The following is a 20,781-nucleotide window of genomic DNA, read 5'->3' as shown; positions in this document are numbered from 1 at the left end:
ATAAATGTTTCTTGAAGGAGTGTGTTGACTAAGAAATTGAACTAAATTGATGGGTAATCAGGAATCTCCACTTTAGTATGTGACTTCTAAAATTCTTTATGAAGACCTGTATTTTGAAAAGTTGTAGAATTTTATTCTGTTATTAAACTTTAAACCTAGAAATTTTTATGATGCAAGAAAAGTCATTATCTAGGAAGAATGTAATAATTTTAGAATTGCAATGTTGGAAACAGCCACCCTTAGTCATTCCCACTAGTCTGTGGGTTCCTTGAAGACAGATTAATTTGTTTATTATTGTCTAGTATGACCTGAAACAATAGGTATTCAGTAAGTATTTGATAAATGAATGACTGTATTTACTGTTTTTATTTTTGAGAAAGTGTGACATGTCATATACCACGTAATCATTTTTTCTTCATAGTTCGCTGCTTGTAACATTTTGAATCTAAAACCATTTTCTCTTGTTTTGCATAATGTTTCCTAAAGGAAAAAGAACATGATATTTGTCATTGCTTTTTAAAAAATTTATTTTTCTTATTATCTATTTTATACATATTAGTGTATATATATCAATCCCAATCTCCCAATTCATCCCACTCCCACCCCCCTGCCGCTTTCCCCCCTTGGTGTCCATACGTTTGTTCTCTACATCTATGTCTCGATTTCTGCCTTGCAAACTGGTTCATCTGTACTGTCATTGCTTTTTAAATCATATATTTTGAAAAGCATGATACCTGTTTTGAAAGTTAATCTCATAAATTAAAATTATTTTCCATGAATCATCTGCTATATATGTGTCCTAAAAATCTTTCTATATTTGTATTCTGTGTCCTGTTTTTATTAGTTCTTAAGTCTAAAATGAGCACCTACTAAGTGTGTTTAAATAACCAGTTGGCTAACTTTCATTTTGAGACATGTATGCAGTTTTTGCGATGTTAATTATCTTCGATGACTGTTAATTCTGTTAGGAGACAGTATATACAAATTGTAAAATAAATGACGTGTGGTATGCACAGAAGAGATAGGAATGATTATGAATTTTAAGATCCATTCTAGTTTGAGATAAGTCATTTTTTTAATTTGTCTTTCTGAACTAATATATTTAAATTATTCCATCCTCATCTTACCTTCCTCTACACTTATGGCTACCCATATTCCTGGTTCCTACATCTTAGCTTTCTTTTTAAAAATTATGTAGTTATGGGTTTTATATTCTGATCAAGTTTATATTTAGTCTTTATTTAAAATAATGAAGAAAAATTATACCTTTTTAAAGGTCCCTTTGGAGCAAGAAATTAATGCCACTATTTATGAAGATTTGTTTAACAATTTTTAATAGAAGAGCAATAATATTACTCTTAACTGCCATTCAAAAATTTTTACATAAGTTGAACTCTTAGACATTTGTCTTAATTTTACTGAGAGAAGGGAGCCATACAAGAAATTTCAGGGGTCTGTAAGTGAATTGTTGGTAAAAAGTTTACCCACATGTTAGAAGTAGGGAGGTCCACAAAGATGAAAAACATTGGCCCTTTACTCAAAAAACTAATGTTTTCATTTGTACTTCATAGTACTATGGTTAAAATAAAACAACAATAAACATTTATAATCCAATGGTGGTCCCTTATTATTTTACTTATCAGCTACCCCTTCTTCCTCTAACAGGTCAAATACAATTATCAAAGAGTACCATTTATTTATAAAATGACTTATTAATTGAACAATTGTTGAATGCATACTACACTTATAGGGTTTGTGGAGTGTAAGATGATGAATAAGGCATAGTCCTTGTGTTTCTGTAGAACAAACATTATTGTGATAAAGAACATAGAATAAATTTTTCAAAAGCTGATTGTTATTGAGCTTGTCAGAAAACAGCCCACAATAAAAATGTGAATTGAGTCTTATTACTTTTTATTGTCAGGAAAGTATAGTATTTAATTATGTATAATAATTTCTACCAAAGAGAACTGAATTAATGCAATTCCTTATACTTTTACAAAGAAGTGCCTCTAAAGGTAGAGAATTATTCTTTAGCCCCTCTCAGCAAAGTCTAAGAACATGGTCCAAAGTTCTTAAACTATTTCATTTTTAAAATGAAATGTGATTGTTGGACTCTACTTCGTGTTATATTCAGGTTTAATGTAAAATATTTATCTTTCCATTCCCACTGCTTTAAGGAAAGTTGACATTTCAGAAGAAGTAAAATTGACATTGTCCCATGGCCTGTCTTAACCCGGGCACAGCATCCAAAACAAATGCCTAAGTCTGTGAAGTAAGGAACTAAGGAGTTAAGTTTGAACTTTCAACTGTTTTTCTAAGTTTTATAACATATAATGTATCTCACCTAATATGCCTTTTTAAAACACTTAGACAACATGTATAGTTACATGAAAAAGAAACCATTTTAACTGATTATCAAAATCACATTTTTCTGATTAACTTAGGTGTTTTCTTCCTATTCATTTTTTGTTGTTTGAAATAGAAAATAAACCGGTAGAGCCTCTGGGTTTTAACTTGTCATCCTGAACTCAGTTCACTGATTATTATGAATTTCATTTAGAGCAAGAAGAAAAAACCTGTAATATGGGTAGTGTTGTGTTGAAAGGTAATCTTGAGGCCAGTCTCCTGTCTCCCACCTTGTCTCATTATACTTGTGATTTGGATATTTGTTCAAGATGATGTGTAACTTGATTGCTCACTCCCAAACTTAATTATTGTAAATTAAGTCTTCCAGTTTGGGAAAGTTACAGCTTTGTAGAATTTCATATTACCAAAGTTTTGTGTGAGAAGGATGTAGTAAGTTTGAATACTAACACTTTTCCTCTAAAATTTTGAATATCTACTCTTTCTTATAGGCTATAGAAAAACATCTTATTAGGAAGTCTCGGGGAGGTCTTACCTTTATTGGAGAATGGAAGAACGGGCACTTGGAAAAGAAGATGGGGCATTTGGCCTGCTTTGCTGGGGGAATGTTTGTGCTAGGAGCAGATGGTTCTAGAATGGATCGAGCTGGACATTATTTAGAGCTAGGAGCGGAAATTGCACGTACATGTCATGAGTCATATGACAGAACTGGTAAGAATATTAATAATGCTAATTACTTAGTCTAAAATAATTTCTAAGATAAAAATATGTCCAGGAATTAGAAGGGAAATAAATAGGCAGTTTTTACTTCAAAATAATTTATTCTAACACAGTAAATTTTCTTAAAAACATGAATTTTAATTCTGAAAATAATGTTCCTGCATCTTTCTAAATTATTATTCTGAATTCTGTTTTTGTTAATAAAGATTTTGAAGAAGTTGTTTTAAAGACAATAGGTAGGGCTTTTAGGGATGTATGGGCTAACGTTGTTTATTTTAATATAGAAGAATCCATTTCATCCATTTATTTCAGCTTCTGTAAAATCAGTTGCTTAAAAGAATACAGAGTTGATTTAGGTTACACGCCTTGCCAATAAAGATATTAGTTATATTGAGTATGTATATAACTGTATGTTATATGTATAATTGGTATGTAGATAACTAGTAGTTTGTCTCTTGGTCAGTTCACCAATAATTTTAATTTGTTTGTGCCTTTAAAAAGAACCTGTTATGTTGCTTTAGGCAAGTATGTGATATTTCTGGGCTTCAGTGTCCTTACCTAAAAAAATGAGACGATTCTCAGTTTTACAGGTGACAAAAATTGGTTCCTGGGGGCAAAAAATATCTTTAAATATAAAGCATACACACACACACACACACACACACACACACACACACACACACACACACAGTCATAGATAGATAAACAGTATATATTTGTTAATAATATTTCATGGAAGGAGAAGGCAATTAGGTTTAAATAAAAGCCTGGAGAATAGGGTTGAGAAACACTGGACTAGGTCTTCCAAGTTTTTCTCTGGCTTTAAAAATGTATTTTTTAAAAATTATTATTATTATTGTTATTTTATTTATTTTTGGCTGCGTTGGGTCTTCGTTGCTGCGCTTGGGCTTAGTTGCTCCGTGGCATATGGGATCTTCCCGGACCAGAGCTTGAACCTGTGTCCCCTGCATTGGCAGGTGGATTCTTAACCACTGCTCCACCAGGGAAATCCCAAAAATGTATGTTTCTATATGAAATAATGGAAAATGAGTTCCCTGAAAAACTAAAAACTAGAAATTTCTGATTGTGATTTCAGAAGTTGAATTGTTGTTTTAGTTAAATAACTGAATTTATGTTTTAGGGTTAATTTGTCATCAGGTACCATGAAACAAATATGGTTGGCTTAATATTTATCCTAGTTCATAAATCTGTCAAGTTATTTTTATATAATAAAGAATTGAATTTGTGGTGAAATTGACCCTTCAGCTCTCTCAGTAACCAAATCAAGGATTCCATTTCGTGACAAAATATAACTAAGTCAAAGGGACATTGAAGCAGATGTTATTTTGTGGTGGTTTAAGTTAGTATATAATACATCTAAAGTCTGTTATCTGAGTTACAAATAGAAGTTAAAATATATTGTCATGATGTCAGTATAGAATATCAAATATATACTTAAAGCTGAAATTAGTAAAACATTGAGGACCAGAGTGGATATTAAGTGTTTGTACTAGGACTCATGATAATAAGACTTGTTGTTATGCAGCTTTTGACCACAAATCAAATACTAGATCTAAAATAGTAGCATTTCATGCAACAGATGTATTAAAATATGGTATATTATGGTTATTATATTAATCATTCACTCCATTAAACATGGAGCACATATTATGTGCCAGGCGTTAATGCTGGATTCTTACAGGTTGAAGTGTGAACAAGATATCTTCCCTGCCTTTGAGAAATTCATAGAATACCAGAGTTACGAAAGGATGCCCTATATTTCTGACTTTCACATTTCATACTGATATGAAACACTGATATTATGAAAAGAACATGTGAACTAGGATGCAAAAAGCCCCTGTTTCACTGTTTATTATCTATGAGCTTTAGGCAAATCATTTAGCCTTCCTAAAGCCTCAGTTGCTCCATCTGCAAAAAGTTGGGGTAATAATACCTACGCTGTCTTCCTCAGAATGTTGTGAGTACAAATGAAAAATTTTAAAATGCAGTCTCTGGTTGTTGCCGTCATGCTTGTTCTGACATCATTTTCACATTGCCAGTCAATGAACCTGTGACCTTCTTTGCCATCGTATGCCCCAAAAGATTACTATTTGGTTTGTATCCTATATTTTCACATCTTTCACTGTTTTTACTTATCTTTAATCTCACCTTAGATCCTTTAATTAAGAAGTACAATTCTAGTTTTGCTTACTTCCTACCATTACATCTTCTGCTGTATTTTCTTATAGCTAGGCTATAATTTTTGGCAACCTTGTTTAAAAATATATTCACTTCTTAGCAGTTATTTGGGCTAAATTCATACAATAATTACTGCCTTGGGATTGTACTTCAGTTTGTTGGAATTATAATTAACATTATTTCAAAATCTGGTATTCTTCATATATTCCACTTACTGATAAACATGGCCTGCTGCTTAATACTTAGCTGGGTTTGTAGGAAATGTTGCTGAATCTTTTCATGAGACTGAGCAGTAACTTACTGGTAGTTAAACATTATTATCTCTACATGGGAAGCTAGTTTGATACATTGTTTTAGTTTATTCTGAGGTAAAATGCAAAATTAATGCCAAACCAGATCTTAGACTTCCGAAATATAGTACCTTCTTGATCTGGGTTTCTAGATTAAAAAAAAAAATTGCTGAACATCATTAAAATAATGATTATTATATAACTTAATTTATTTCATATTGAAATTGGATAACACCTTTCTTAGACTATGTGCTATCGCATTTTGGGGGGAAATTTAATCTCTTTAGATACATATAACATGTCCAATGGACAAAACATCCATTGAACATGGAGTAATGGACATATTTTAAGAGTTTCTACAACTGTTTTTTCCTTAAGAGAAGTTAATAGGAGGGAAGGATACAGGAAAATAGTTTAAGTTCTTCCCTTACTATTAGCCCATTCAAACTGTATTCAGATTGCCTGTCCCAGATATTCCTCATGCTTTTTAGCTTTTGTTGAATTTCTTTTGTTGACTTGAGTGTACTTATTTTTCCATCTCTACAGATTCTGCCTGTCTTGGAGGACTCAGGAATATTTTTTTTCCCATGACTTTACGGACTAATCTGTACCTTCTTTAAAATTATCTTTTATTTTCTTACAACTGACTTTTAGCACATTTGATATTTTACTTCAATTGTTTTCTTCGTGCATGTCTCTTTTCTTTACCTACATTATATGATTTTTGCATCCTCTAGAGTTCTTTTTACCTAGACACTAAATTATTTATGATTTTGACTCAATTTTTACTTGTTGGATTAGTTATTTTCCTTTTAGAAATGATATATCAAATATAAGTGGGAAATTTAAGACAGGGAGTAGAAATTAAGTGCAAGGTAGAATGTTATGAAATTATTTTTTTATAGCATTGCATAGACAAAAGAGCACCTAAGAAATAATGCCCTCAGAAACATGAAAGCAATGATTTGACAAAAATAATGGATGTGGTATGTAATATATTACATATCACATACCAATGGTATGTGGTATGTATATGTTACATGCCGCATACCAATGGATGTGGCTTGTATGGTTTTTACTCACCAGCTCCTCACAGAACAAATATGTTATCTTTCTGGTGTGTTTTATTTGTGAAGTTATGAATGACTGATCAGTGAAATAAAATTTTTAGTAAGAAGTCTAAAATATTAGTTCCATGCAGCCAATTTCTACTTCAATTCAGGTGATAATATCATTATAATTACAGAAGTTATTATCTAATTTAGAGTTAGCCTTAAGAGTATCATTTGAAAACTCTGTATGATCAATTAACACTCATAGTCTTTGAGAAAAGAAAAACAAGAAATCCAGACAAAATGACTTATCTTACTATTTATTGGATTACCATCATCTCAGTGCTTATGATGTTTGACTTTTATTATTTTAAAAACATTTATTAAATGACAAATAATATTTGATTGTATGCCAGACCTTGTCAATAAGCTGAGTAGAAGTTTTCTTACAAAACATTGATAATTTCTTAGTTAGTCCTAACCTCAAATCCCATTGAGGAGGTGGTCAGAGCTGTATGAGCACACATAAAGTTTAGCATGTAATTTCAGAGGCTTCTTTGGCACACATTAATCTCCCTCTTCCAAAGCCTACCGTAGAGTTCATGATCCTCAGGTTAAAAACCCCTGCTTAAGTTCTGCTTTAGTTCTCCAAGACTTAGCAGTAAACAAACTGTGAGTATTAACTCTTCTGGATCACACGCCTTGCTTTTAATAGAGCTATCTACCATCACTATAGTGTTTCTGATTTTGTGTTTTTTCTTGGGGTTGGGGAGTGGTACGAAATGCTTTATTTTCACCTCCTTTGAATTGTGATTATTTGGAGTTTATGGCATCACCCTTGTAATGCTAAAATTTGGCTGCTGCAACACATGTCATGCCAACAACTATGGCATGATTTTGTTTATGGTATAGTTCTTACTCTCCCTTTTCTGAGAAAATATAAAAATGTCCAGCATTTCTTGAAAGAGGCAAGAGACTTTGAAACTGTTTGCCACTGGTACAAACTAGTAAAAAGAAAGAAAGATGGCAGCTGAGAGTGGTAATTGTGTGTGACTCCAGCACCCCAGTGGAGGATGGTTTTATATTGCCAGGTTTAGGGTGCTGGGTGTGATTAGAAAGAGGTTCTTAAAAAGCCTTTCATGTAGTGCTGTGTTCCAGCCTGAATGGAAGTCATATCATTTAAGGAGTATTATGTAATGTTGAAATATATGTGTTATGGCCATGTTTTAAAAAATTTTTTATTTTTATTTAACTATAGTTGATATACAATATTGTGTTAGTTTCAGGTGTTTATTCAAACTGATAAATAGGCAATTTACTGATGAAATTCTTAGTGGTTGGCGTTTTGAACCTCTTCCTAGCTGTATATACAGAAGCTATAGGCAAAGAGAGATGATTTTTAAAACTGGGTTAAGTTTTAAAAATGTATTGTTTCTTACTGTGGTATACTTTAAAAGGTTAGGGACTAACTAAATCTAATTCAAAATCTGAGCTCTAAAATGTTTTCTTATATGTATGTGTTATATTAAAAGGACTTTTAAATTGTCTTGACTTTTAAAAAAAATTACTGTGCACAATACGGTTACCTGTCTCATTTGACTTTGGACCAAAACAGAATATGTAATGTGTTTATGTCTAGCTTGACATTTGTTTCCAAAGGATTACTAGACTTTTGTCAGTTTAGTTAGATATAGCAGTATGTTGATGTACATTATTTACGAGAAATATTTCACGTTAGGATAATAGGAATATTTATAAGAAAATCAAATGCAGATCTTTTAAAATCACTGATTTTGCAAAACAGCAACAATAAAAATAAGACAAACAACAAAACAACTTTACTTCATGCTGCATTCTTTCAGGGGGAGGAAAAAACTCTGGCAAACAAACACAAATGGTTTATTCTGTTCATTTATTTGTTTTGTCATGTTACAGCATTAAAGCTAGGTCCTGAATCATTCAAGTTTGATGGTGCAGTCGAGGCTGTGGCAGTTCGGCAGGCTGAAAAGTATTACATCCTACGTCCAGAAGTAATTGAAACCTATTGGTACCTGTGGCGATTCACTCACGATCCAAGATATAGGGAGTGGGGCTGGGAAGCAGCACTGGTAAATAAGCCGATATTTCATTTAATGTGCAAGAGTGTTCAATTAAGCCTCCTGTAGTGCCATGTATCCTCATCCATGTTACCTCATGTTCAGTAACTATAGGGCTACTTTCATTTTTTTTTTGATGGAAAAACTGTTAGTTTGTTTCTTAAGCAGTAGAAGTAAACCTTAAAATCCAGTTTAGTTTTCTGTTAGAACTATTTTCCTCCTAGTATTCACTCATTATTCTTACTGAATAACTAAAGGAGTCATTTAAATGGCAGTTTTTCACTATGATTATAAAATTTCTATACTTGCCTATTAATGCTTAACCTCTGGGGGGAAAATAAAATCATTGTGAAATTGCCCAGATTCACAGCCTGGGTAGATTAACCCCCATTCACTTCAGCTTGTGTTCAGAGTAATTCCTTAGTGGCACCATAAGAAGGACTAGTGAATTGTTAAAAATTTTCTACATTGAAAGACAAAAAAACCCCAACACACTCTCTCTCTTTCTCTCTCCATATATATATATATACACACACACACACACACACGTGTGTGTGTGTGTATTTGTAATGAGGAATTTTTAATGGTTAGTAAAGTAAGCAAATTGTTTACTCATAAAATGCTAGCCTTTCAGAGAATTCCATTGTCATCAGTACCTGGGAGGAAGAGAAATCATTAGAGTTTTCATGAAAGTATAGCTTATCACTGGGAGTGAGGAGGTGTTTTATTCTCTAAGACATACTAATTATGATAAATAGTACTAATTATGATGGATATTCAAATTGTTTAGCTTAAACTTGCAATCTAGATAGAATGAGGACATTCTAGGTGAGGTAAGTAGTGTTAGTAAATTGCTCAGACAAGAATGTGCATGATGTGTTTTAGGGCAGAATATAGACCAATTTATGTAAAAAGGTTTCACAGGGGCAACTCCAGAGAGAGAAGTTTGGAGCCATTATGTAGATGGTCTTACATGCCAGATCAAGGCATGAATACTTTACTCAGTGCTTCAGGAATAACACACACATACTTAGTTTTCTCAGTTACTATATAAGTGTTTCTTATTTGGCAGGTGGGGATTAAAAGTCCTTTGCCTGTCTAAAAAGCCCCTCAGGTCTTCTTTTTCTTCACCATCTCCTACCCACCAGAGCTCCCCTGACTTTAAGAATCCGTTATGGGACTACTAAAGGTTTTTGAAAGGGGAAGGAACTACTGAAGACTTTTTAGTGGGGAGTAACAAAACAAAAGGATCTGATTATAATCTGCAAATTGGTGGGTTTTGGAGACCACTGCGATAATCTAGGAATAATGTGATAAAGACGAACTAAGGTGAGGACACTTATGTGTTGTCATTCAGACATAGTTGGTCCTTATGGAGTTTAACAATAAGAGAATATTAATGGAAACAAGGCAGTGATGAATACAGAGCAGGAACAGATGAAGCATTTATTGTTGCTGCTTTTCTCTGACTACCTGTGTCCAAAATTGGAAACACAGCTGCTAGTGAAACTCTCTGTGCAGGAGGATCCTGCTGCAGTTGAGAGATAGACAAAATGTTGGCACAGTGGTTTGGGAATAAGACACACACACATACAGACACACACACTTCTGTTGTGTAGCAATGGCTTTTACTAACGCTTACATATATCAAGCAATATTTTATATAGGGGAAATAGGTAAAGTAATCCTGCAATGAATATGACTTGAAAGTCCACTAATATTTAATGCTTCTTATTTAGAGGAATATGGGAGATGTATCTGAATCATGTGGGGCAGGGAGGTGAGGGATGGTGGCAGAAATGCATCTTGTCATTGAGAAACACTAAAGGATAATTTATCCTTTTCCTAAGGTTCTTTTTTTTCCTGTGCGCCTTCTTAAAGGTTTGACAAGCTCAAACTTTAACCCATATCTGTCCATATTTGAATTACAGAGTTAAAATTATGCTTCTATAGCCTATATGGACACACACAAACTCTGAAGAACAAAAACTGAAATAATTATACTTAAAATTCAAGTTTCAAAAGTATGACATGATGAGAAGGGGGTGCAGTGTGGAGACAAAAGAGAAGAACTCACATCTTAAATAGAATTTTCCTTCTTGCCCACCACTGGCTCCCATGTTGGGTTTAAAGAAAGAAAAGGGAAGACAAGCTGGAATAGAATAGTGGTATCTCATGTCTTCTGTAGCTTTAACTATTCCAATTTACATCTTCAGATTTCCAAACTTGAATATGTTATGCATGAAAACGTGCCTTTAAGAAGTGTCTCTAAATGGCTTAAAGATTAGTCATGCCTCCCTGATACTTTCACAGTATCCTTAAACTGCTCCGATGTTCTACAGTGGTAAAGATGCATGATCGTTGTGAAGAATATGTGTTTAAAAACGTATTCATGTAAATTGATACAGGCAGTGTGGAGAACAGTAAGGAGGTACCTTAAAAAACTAAAAATAGAACTACCATATGACCCAGCAATCCCACTACTGAGCATATACCCTGAGAAAACCATAATTCAAAAGGAGACATGTACCACAATGTTCATCACAGCACTGTTTACAATAGCCAGGACATGGAAGCAACCTAAGTGTCCGTTGACAGATGAATGGATAAAGAAGATGTGGCACATATATATAATGGAATATTACTCAGCCATAAAAAGAAACGAAATTGAGTTATTTGTAGTAAGGTGGATGGACCTAGAGTCTGTCACACAGAGTGAAGTAAGTCAGAAAGAGAAAAACAAATACTGTATGCTAACACATATATATGGAATCTAAAAAAAAAAAAAGTTTCTGAAGAACCTAAGGGCAGGACAGGAATAAAGACACAGACATAGAGAATGGACTTGAGGATATGGGGAGGGGGATGGGTAAGCTGGAACGAAGTGAGAGAGTGGCATGGACATATATACACTACCAAACGTAAAATAGATAGCTAGTGGGAAGCAGCCACATAGCACAGGGAGATCAGCTTGGTGCTTTGTGACCACCTAGAGGGGTGGGATAGGGAGGGTGGAGGGAGATGCAAGAGGGAGGGGATATGGGATGTAGGTATACATATAGCTGGTTCACTTTGTTATAAAGCAGAAACTAACACGCCATTGTAAAGCAACTCCAATAAAGATGTAAAAAATAAAAATGTTTAAAATACTTAGAGAAAAGTACCAACCCTTTGGTAAGGAGACTTTATAAACCAAGCTGTAATCAAAATGGAACTATATAAAAATTAACAATTTGATTAAATAAACACTTTTAGTGTTAATTAGCTTTTCATTAGAAAGGAGGAAGACCAGACAAGTAAAATCTTATTCTGAAACTGTCAAATTCTCATAGAGATCTCTGTAAACTTTTGACTGTGGTTCCTTAACTTGTCCTTCCAAGTTTGAAACTCTATGGAATTGACTCTTTTGTCTCATCTCTTTTACAGGCTATTGAAAAGTATTGCCGAGTCACTGGTGGATTTTCTGGCGTGAAGGATGTATATTCCTCTACTCCTACACATGATGATGTACAGCAGAGCTTCTTTCTTGCTGAAACATTAAAGTAAGTAGATGCCTTAAAAATTTTTTTTTAATTGTAGGCGGGTTTTGCTCTGTGGTCACTACATGATGAATTATGACTATGTGATGTTACACTATATTTTATTACAAAAATCTTTCTATGTAATTGTGTCTTCAATTTTTAGCTACATCTCATGAAGGCATTTTGTCAAATAAGAGTACCTTTATTTTGTATTTAGCTCTTTACTATGCATTAGAATCACGTAGAAGACTTCGTAAAATACAGATTACCGGGCCATGCCCAGTTTCTGATTCAGTAGATCTAGGGTGGACCCTAAGAATTTACATTCTGACAAACTCCCAGGTGGTACGGATGATGCTGGTCCTGGGATCACACCTCAACTCCCTGTTCTAGCTAATGAAATCTGTTAGGAACAATCATAAGAGTTTTGATGGTTACTAGAGGGTGTATGACCATAGCCACCCATCCTCCCAATGAGGTTTCCTGTAAAGAAATCTGTATAAAGGGAATAATTGAAAAGAAAAAAGACAGCTTTATTATTTGGGCTTATAGTCAGAATCCCAGGCAGAATTATACAAACTTTCCTGGAAGAAGGTGGAGACCTTAAATATGTCCACTTCCCAAAACCCCTGCAAAGTAAGGTCCTTAATACCTTCTTTTAAATTTCACATTTCTATTTCCAGTCAGTCTCTACTTGAATACCTCATAAACTGTCACTACATTTGTCCCAAAAAATATTATTTCCAGACATTGTTCAGGTTATTTGAGGATATATCAGTAGGCAAAAGGGAAAAAAATTCTCAGTCTCTTGGACTTTACATTCTAGTATACTTCTAGCTTACATTCTGGTGTATTATGGTTTAAATGTACATGTCTCAGACTACGTTTCTTACCCTAAATGGCAATCTTACTCCAATTTTTCTTTTATTATCCCTCACATTTTTATTTTCCTATCTTCTCAGCTTGTACGTTATGGTTATTTCTTTTTTTCTCATTCTAATATATCACTTTCTTGTTATATCATTTCTTTATTTTGCCCCCTCGTTTCCATATCTGTAGTTGACCCTAGACCAAACCCTTATTTTGCTGAGATGGTTTAGTCAGTTCCCTCCCTCCAGTCATTTCTTGTATTTGTTTATCCTGTGTCATTAGGCTTGAGACTGTACGAGATAGTTGAAAGAGCACTGGACTGGAAGCTAAAACTGCAGGAGCTTTAGTTATACACTTGCTACAACCTAGCTGAAGGAACATGTCAAAATAAAACTTCCTTGCTTTCAGTTTTCATAGTTGTCAGCTGTGGAATTTGACCCAAATTATGTAAGATCTCTCTCTCCTTTAAAATTTTTTTTACTGTTTTTTAAGCCCAGAAAAATCGTAAGAATAGTACAATGGTTGTATCTTTCACCTAGAGTTACCTTTTGTTAATTTTTGCTGCATTCCCATACCCCCATGTATATGTATACATAGACACAGTTCTACTTGTTTGCTTATTTATTTATTTGCTTTATAATTTGAGAGTTACCAGCATTCTGTTATTTACCCAGGAATTTTTAGGAAAAGGGCATAATCTTACACAATCACAATACGGTTATCACGTTTGTGAAACTTAACATTCATACAGTACTGCTGCTTAGTATGTAGTCCATTTTCAAATTTCTCAATTGTTCTAATAATGTACTTTATAATTTTTTTTTAACCCCAACCCAGGGTCCAATAAAGGATCAATTGTTGCATTTACTTCTCATGTTTCTTAGTCTACTTTAACCTAGAACAAAGTTTCCTTATTCTTTTGTCTTTTATGACATTGACATTAAGTATTCAGGCTAGTTGTTTTGAAGAATGTCCCTCAATTTAGATATTTGTGATTGTTTCCTTATGATCAGATTTAGGTTAAACATTTTTGGCATGAATATTATATAGATGATGTGGCCTCATTTCATCTCATAAAGAGGCACATGATAACGGTTTAACTCATTGATGATTTTAAATTTGATCATAGGGTTAGATTTGATTATAAGGTCATGTAAAGAATCTTTTTTCTTTTTGTAATAAGTGATCTGTGGAGTGATAACTTTGAGACTGTGTGAATATCCTTTTTCCAACAGTCTTTCTCACTCAGTGTTATTAGCATCTTTCCTGAGCATCTTCCCTGAATTGAATATTACTACAGTAGAGGTAAAATGCTGATTTTTGAGGCCTCCTCTAGTCTTAGAAATTACTTGATTTTCAACATTCATATACCATTTTCTTCATGTCACTCTTCTCCTGCTCAAAAGCTCCAATGGCTCATTCATCTCTAGCTTCATTTCTCACGTCTTTTCTTTATATATTCTATCCTTAAACCATGTTAATCTATCTGTTTATATATCTACCCATCTATAATTTGTTCTTTTGAATTTCATTGTCTATTTGATATTTCTTTGGCTCTGGCAGGAATGTCTTTATTCTTTCTATCAGTTAATGCCCCTCTCTAAATAAAGTTCAGATCTTACCTCTTGCAGGTTGGCTTTCATAATTAATTCTCAAATGCCTCCTCAGTACACACCTTGAGCACTTTAGCACATGGGGTAGGGCTGCAAATACACATGTGCCGTGCTGTTTTTCCCCTTGTAGTATATGGGATATCACCAGTTGACCTTGGTACTTTTCCCTGCCAAGTTCAAGTTCAGGAAGAATCCTTCTCAACGCAGTACTCTAGGTAACCAGTTATATATATACACACACACAAATACATTTGGATAAATAAAAGTAGAAAAAGTCAAAGGAGGAATCATACAGGTATTTATAACAAAACCTAGGCTAAGAAAATTATCACAGTTGAGCACTACATTCATTTCACCTCAGCTCAATTGTTGCATGTTTATTTGAAGGTCTGATAAATTGAGAAAAGTGTGCATGTTGAGGATATATTTCAGTCAGTTTTTCTTGAGTTCATATATGTCAGATATTAAATGGCTAAGAAAAATCACAGGTTAGTTGGAAACATAGTCTTCTTAATGAATTTATTATTAAAAGAAAAGAGAAATACATAAAATTAAGACCAAGTTTACCACCATGGTGTGTCTGCTTTCAGTGGTATCAGAATCTCCAGGGCAGAAGTTGTTTTGCGTGTGTGCACCTGTCTGTGTATCTTGCTTGTGTGCTTTTTCCCCCTTCCTATCTTAAAATTCAAAATTTGAATATAATGGCAAAATTCTGGAAAACTATATAAGAATATGTCAATACTTTTATATAGTGAAAGCTATGGAAAAAGATGTACATGGATGTTTATTGAAGTTATAAAAATAAAGAGTTACTATATGTTCAATATTAGTTGAAAGGTTAAATAAATTATGGCACATCCACAGCGGGTATTATGGAACCAATAGCAATTATAGACTCATCACAGTATAATGTTAAGTGAGCTATTAAGTGCATATATACATATATAGATGCACATCTTAATATTATTTCAATAACATCAAAATGTATACTGTGATTTAGCTTAATTGGTGGTATTCTTTTAAATCCATTCCTGGTTTTGCTTTTGTAATCAGGTAAAACATTTTTTTAAATAAGTTAAACTGCAGTCACATTTTCCTGTCTCAAATTCATTTGCTGTCTTTGTGCCTAGAATCAAAAGACATTTTTTGAGCTGCAAAAAAATTTAGAGATCCAACATACACCACTGCAATCCATTCCTCCCCTCTACACATAGACATTCCCAATGCTAAAAAATCTCTTTACAACATACAGAATATTTTGTCATAAAGTCTTTTGTTAATCTCTAGTTTTTTGTTAATCTCTAGTTAACAGGCAGCTCACTGCCTCATAAGGCTAACCCATTACATTGTTCAGAAGCTTTCATTGTTAGAAATATCTTTCTTATATTGAGTTAAAATCTGCTTCACTATGCGTTCCATTCAGTGATCCATACTTTACCATTTGGAAATACGGAGTCTTCTACATGGATGTTAACTAAAAATACTTGTATTTATCAGGCTAAAGGTGACAAGTTTCTGTACTATTTCTTTCCGATACCAGTCTGGTTGACTTCTCTAGAGATGATTCCATGGTTTTCTAGACTGAACACTGCATTTAAGATGTGAATAAACCAGTGCAGAGTACCAATTGCTAATTTGGTCTTTATACCTTCATCAAAGCAAGATACTATTGTATTCTGTTTTCTGGTAGCCCTGTCAATATAGCTTGAAATTTTGATATAGGTCTTTTTTTTTTTTTTAACATGAACTAAGATAATTATTTTCTATCTTACATTGGTATGATTAGCTTTTATGAAATTTATTACATTTTACCTTTATCCATTATTAAATCTTATTTTGTTAGATTTAACATATTCTAATTTATTGAAATTTTTTTGAACTCTTGAGTTTTTCATTTAATGTATTAGCTATTCTACCTTTGTGTCACTTACAGATTTAACAGGTATGCCTTTTCTGTATATACCCAAGTTAATCAAACATTAAAGACATCTAACCTATGTATTCTTAACCAGTTCATACTTATCTATCTTTTCCCAACTCTTTCCCTTAATAGCTGTGTGACGTTGGACAAGTTACTTAATTTCTCTACCTCAGTTTCATCATCCGTAAAAGAGGAATTACTAATAGTATCATCTCAAGGGCTTGTTATGGGGATTAATATAGCGAAGCCCTTAGAATTATACCTGGCACAAAATACAAGATAGCAGGTATAAAGTCACTATAGGACAGTAGGGCTGGGAGATGGGGAAAAAAGGTAGACGTGAAGCAATGGAGGACAAGGACAAACTAGAACTCACAAGGACCAACGATCCCACATATGTGTCTCACTGCCTCTAGCGTTGATAAACAGGTGACTTGCAGAAGTAGCTGGCACCTTCTGCCACAGGGCTATACATGCCTGGCCTGGGAACTGGAGAAATTGATGAGGAGCTCCAACAGGAACTGCAGAAATTGCAGGTCTGGCAGCTGCCCCACACCTCTGAGGTGAGCCAGGTAATCACTGACAACATGCATAACTTTAACAGCATGTGGCAACCCTGCACCGTCCCTCAGAGCATTATGGCTCCTGCTTTACTTCAGCCTCCACATCACATGCATATGTTTTTGTAGCCAACCCTAACCCAGAATATACAGAGAAAGTAATTCTGACAAATACAGTTCCAGCTTAGCTATGCTGACAAAGTATACAATCACCACAGGAGACAGGTCCCTCCAGATAGTGAAAAATATTATAACCTACTTTATATCATATGGTATACAGTATTTGTATATAAAAGAGATCATTTTAAAAGTATTATAAAGCTATACTAATTAAAAGGCTTTAGTAGTAGTACAAGAATAAATGGAACAGTGGAACAGGATAGTTTGGAAATAGGCCCACTTATATGTAGAAACGTTATCTTTGAAAAATGGCAGTTCGGATCATTGAGGAAAAATTAAATAATTTAATAAAGGAAGTTAGAAAAATTATCCATTAGAAAAAAAATAAAACGGTATTCCTGTAAATAATAAAACTGATCTTATAGAACATAGCTTTAAATATTAAACATGAAATAAAATCCTGAAAAAATTTGGAAGTTTTTTTTTCTCCCAACTCTGGGGGTGAAGATGGCATGACACAAACCCCAGAAACCATAGAAGAAAAAGATTTAAATTTTTAACTACAGAAAAATGGACATCTGTAAGAAAAAAAAAGAACATTAAACAAAGTAAGACAGATGACACACTGGGAAAATATATTTGCAATACATTTGATAGTCAATGGGTAAATTTTCTTAAAATGTGAAATTATTAAGGAATAAGTATTAAGCTAAAATAAGTAAAGGCAGTTCACTGCAAAATACAGATGGAAAATACCATAAATACATGAAAAATAAACATTTGACCCACTCATGAAGAAATGAAATAAAACTAATAATCAAATACCATGTTTCACTATCAGATTACTTAAGATTTTAAAAGTTTGCAATCTGGTGTTAATAAGGATGTATGGATCCAGTCACTTATAAACACTGGAAGTGAGAATGTATGTTGTTTGATGTGAGTGATTTCAGTGAAATCTGAAAAAGAACCTGTTGAAATATTAAGAGCACATTAATTTTGCTTCAGTAATCCTACTTCTAGAAGTTATCCTACAGGTATACTTCCCCAAGTGAGAAAGATGGATAAAAAAGATTGCTCCTTACTTCCATATTGTTTATATTCTTTTCTCTTATACTGAATAATTAAGATTAAGTGCTGCATGTACCTTTTTAGGCACATCTCCTGTTACACCACTTTCCCCATGCATTTATTTGATCCATACCTGCCCACTGTACATTTTCACTTATGTGTTTTTACTCTTGCTTTCCCTTCTGCGTGAAATTTACGTTCCTTTTTTTTAATCCCTTACAAAATCCTATTACTTTGTCAAGGTCTAGCTCGAATATTACTATCTCTGTGAATCCTCTTCAACACTAAGACAGAATTAAGCCATTTTTAGGTATACTTAAAATACTTCCTTTGTTCTGATAGTCTACGTGAAATATTAATATCCTCACTGCTTACTTTCATGTTTGGGATAGAGTATACATACATTCAACAGATGTTTGTTGAACTGTACAGAAATAACAGCATAGCCCTTGTCATGTTAAAATTAGTCAGATAAACATCTGTCTCCTCTGTCTTGTGTAGGTCCTGAGAAATCAAGGCTAATATGGTTTGTTTTTAATACAGATATTTTTTAAAGTGTAAAAACAGTATGTGGATATAGCAAAATGAATTAAGTAGTATGAAACAGAAAAAATGAAAAAAGTTTCTCTGTATTCCACATGTAGTTTCACTTCCCAAAGATAACTACAGTTGACCCTTGAATGACAGAGGTTCAACCTTGCAGATCCACTTATATACAGATTACTTTCAATAAATATACTGGAAAGTTTTTGGAGATTTGTGACAATTTGAAAAAATATGCAGGTGAACTGAGTGGTCTAGAAATATTGAAAAAATTAAGGAAAAAGTCAGGTACATCATGAATTCATAAAATATATGTACATACTGGTCCATTATACCATTTACTGCCATAAAATATACACAAATCTATTATTAAAAGTTAAAATTTCTCAAAACTTTGTCACAAACACTTAGGCTATAGTTGGTGACATTTGCATCCAGTGATTCGAGTATATGCTTAAAATGCCTAGTGATGAACCAATCCCTCCCATCAGGAAACTTACACAAGCCTCTTAGATAGCCTCATCCACCAGAGGGCAGACAGCAGAAGCAAGAAGAACTACAGTCCTGCAGCCTGTGGAACAAAAACCACATTCACAGAAAGATAGACAAGATGAAAGGGAAGAGGGCTGTGTACCAGATGAAGGAACAAGATAAAACCCCAGAAAAACAACAAAATGAAGTGGAGATAGGCAACCTTCCAGAAAAAGAATTCACAATAATGATGGTGAAGATGATCCAGGACCTCGGAAAAAGAATGGCGGCAAAGATCGAGAAAATGCAAGAAAGGTTTAAGAAAGACCTAGGAGAATTAAAGAACAAACAAACAGACATGAACAATACAATAACTGAAATGAAAACTACACTAGAAGGAATCAATAGCAGAATAACTGAGGCAGAACGGATAAGTGACCTGGAAGACAGAATGGTGGAATTCACTGCTGCAGAACAGAATAAAGAAAAAATAATGAAAAGAAATGAAGACAGCCTAAGAGACCTCTGGGACAACATTAAATGCAGCAACATTCACATTATAGGGGTCCCAGAAAGAGAAGAGAGAGAGAAAGGACCAGAGAAAATATTTGAAGAGACTATAGTTGAAAACTTCCCTAACATGGGAAAGGAAATAGCCACCCAAGTCCAGGAAGCGCAGAGAGCCTCATACAGGATAAACCCAAGGAGAAACATGCCAAGACATATAGTAATCAAACTGGCAAAAATTAAAGACAAAGAAAAATTATTGAAAGCAGCAAGGGGAAAACGACAACATACAAGGGAACTCCCATAAGGTTAACAGCTGACTTCTCAGCATAAACTCTACAAGCCAGAAGGGAGTGGCATGATATACTTAAAGTGATGAAAGGGAAGAACCTACAACCAAGATTACTCTAACTTGCAAGGATCTCATTCAGATTCGATGGAGAAATCAAAAGCTTTACAGACAAGCAAAAGCTAAGAGAATTCAGCACCACCAAACCAGCTATACAACAAATACTAAAGGAACTTCTATAAGTGGGAAACATGAGAAGAAAAGGACCTACAAAAAGAAACCCCAAACAATTAAGAAAATAAATGGTCGTAGGAACATACATATCGATAATTACCTTAAATGTGAATGGATTAAATGCTCCAACCAAAAGACACAGGCTTTCTGAGTGGATATGAAAACAAGACCCATATATATGCTGTCTACAAGAGACCCACTTCAGACCTAGGGACACATACAGACTGAAAGTGAGAGGCTGGAAAAAGATCTTCCATGCAAGTAGAAATCAAAAGAGAGCTGGAGTAGCAATGCTCATATCAGATAAAATGGACTCTAAAATAAAGAATGTTACAAG

At 33.8% G+C, this 20,781-nt stretch overlaps 1 protein-coding gene across 2 annotated transcripts in view; it reads left to right on the top strand.

The window, feature by feature from the left end:
• Positions 1-20,781, top strand: part of MAN1A2 (mannosidase alpha class 1A member 2) — a 171,240-nt gene that overhangs the window by 118,588 nt on the left and 31,871 nt on the right. For both annotated transcript variants that reach the window (XM_030869200.3, XM_030869199.2), the window contains exons 10-12: positions 2,859-3,078; positions 8,564-8,736; positions 12,151-12,266. In XM_030869200.3, coding sequence (XP_030725060.1) covers positions 2,859-3,078; positions 8,564-8,736; positions 12,151-12,266 — 509 coding nt within the window. The remainder of the gene's footprint in view (positions 1-2,858; positions 3,079-8,563; positions 8,737-12,150; positions 12,267-20,781) is intronic.

Source organism: Globicephala melas, chromosome 1 (genome assembly GCF_963455315.2).
Source record: "Globicephala melas chromosome 1, mGloMel1.2, whole genome shotgun sequence".
Lineage (NCBI taxonomy): Eukaryota > Metazoa > Chordata > Mammalia > Artiodactyla > Delphinidae > Globicephala > Globicephala melas.
This window is presented reverse-complemented; position numbering and strand designations above follow the sequence as displayed.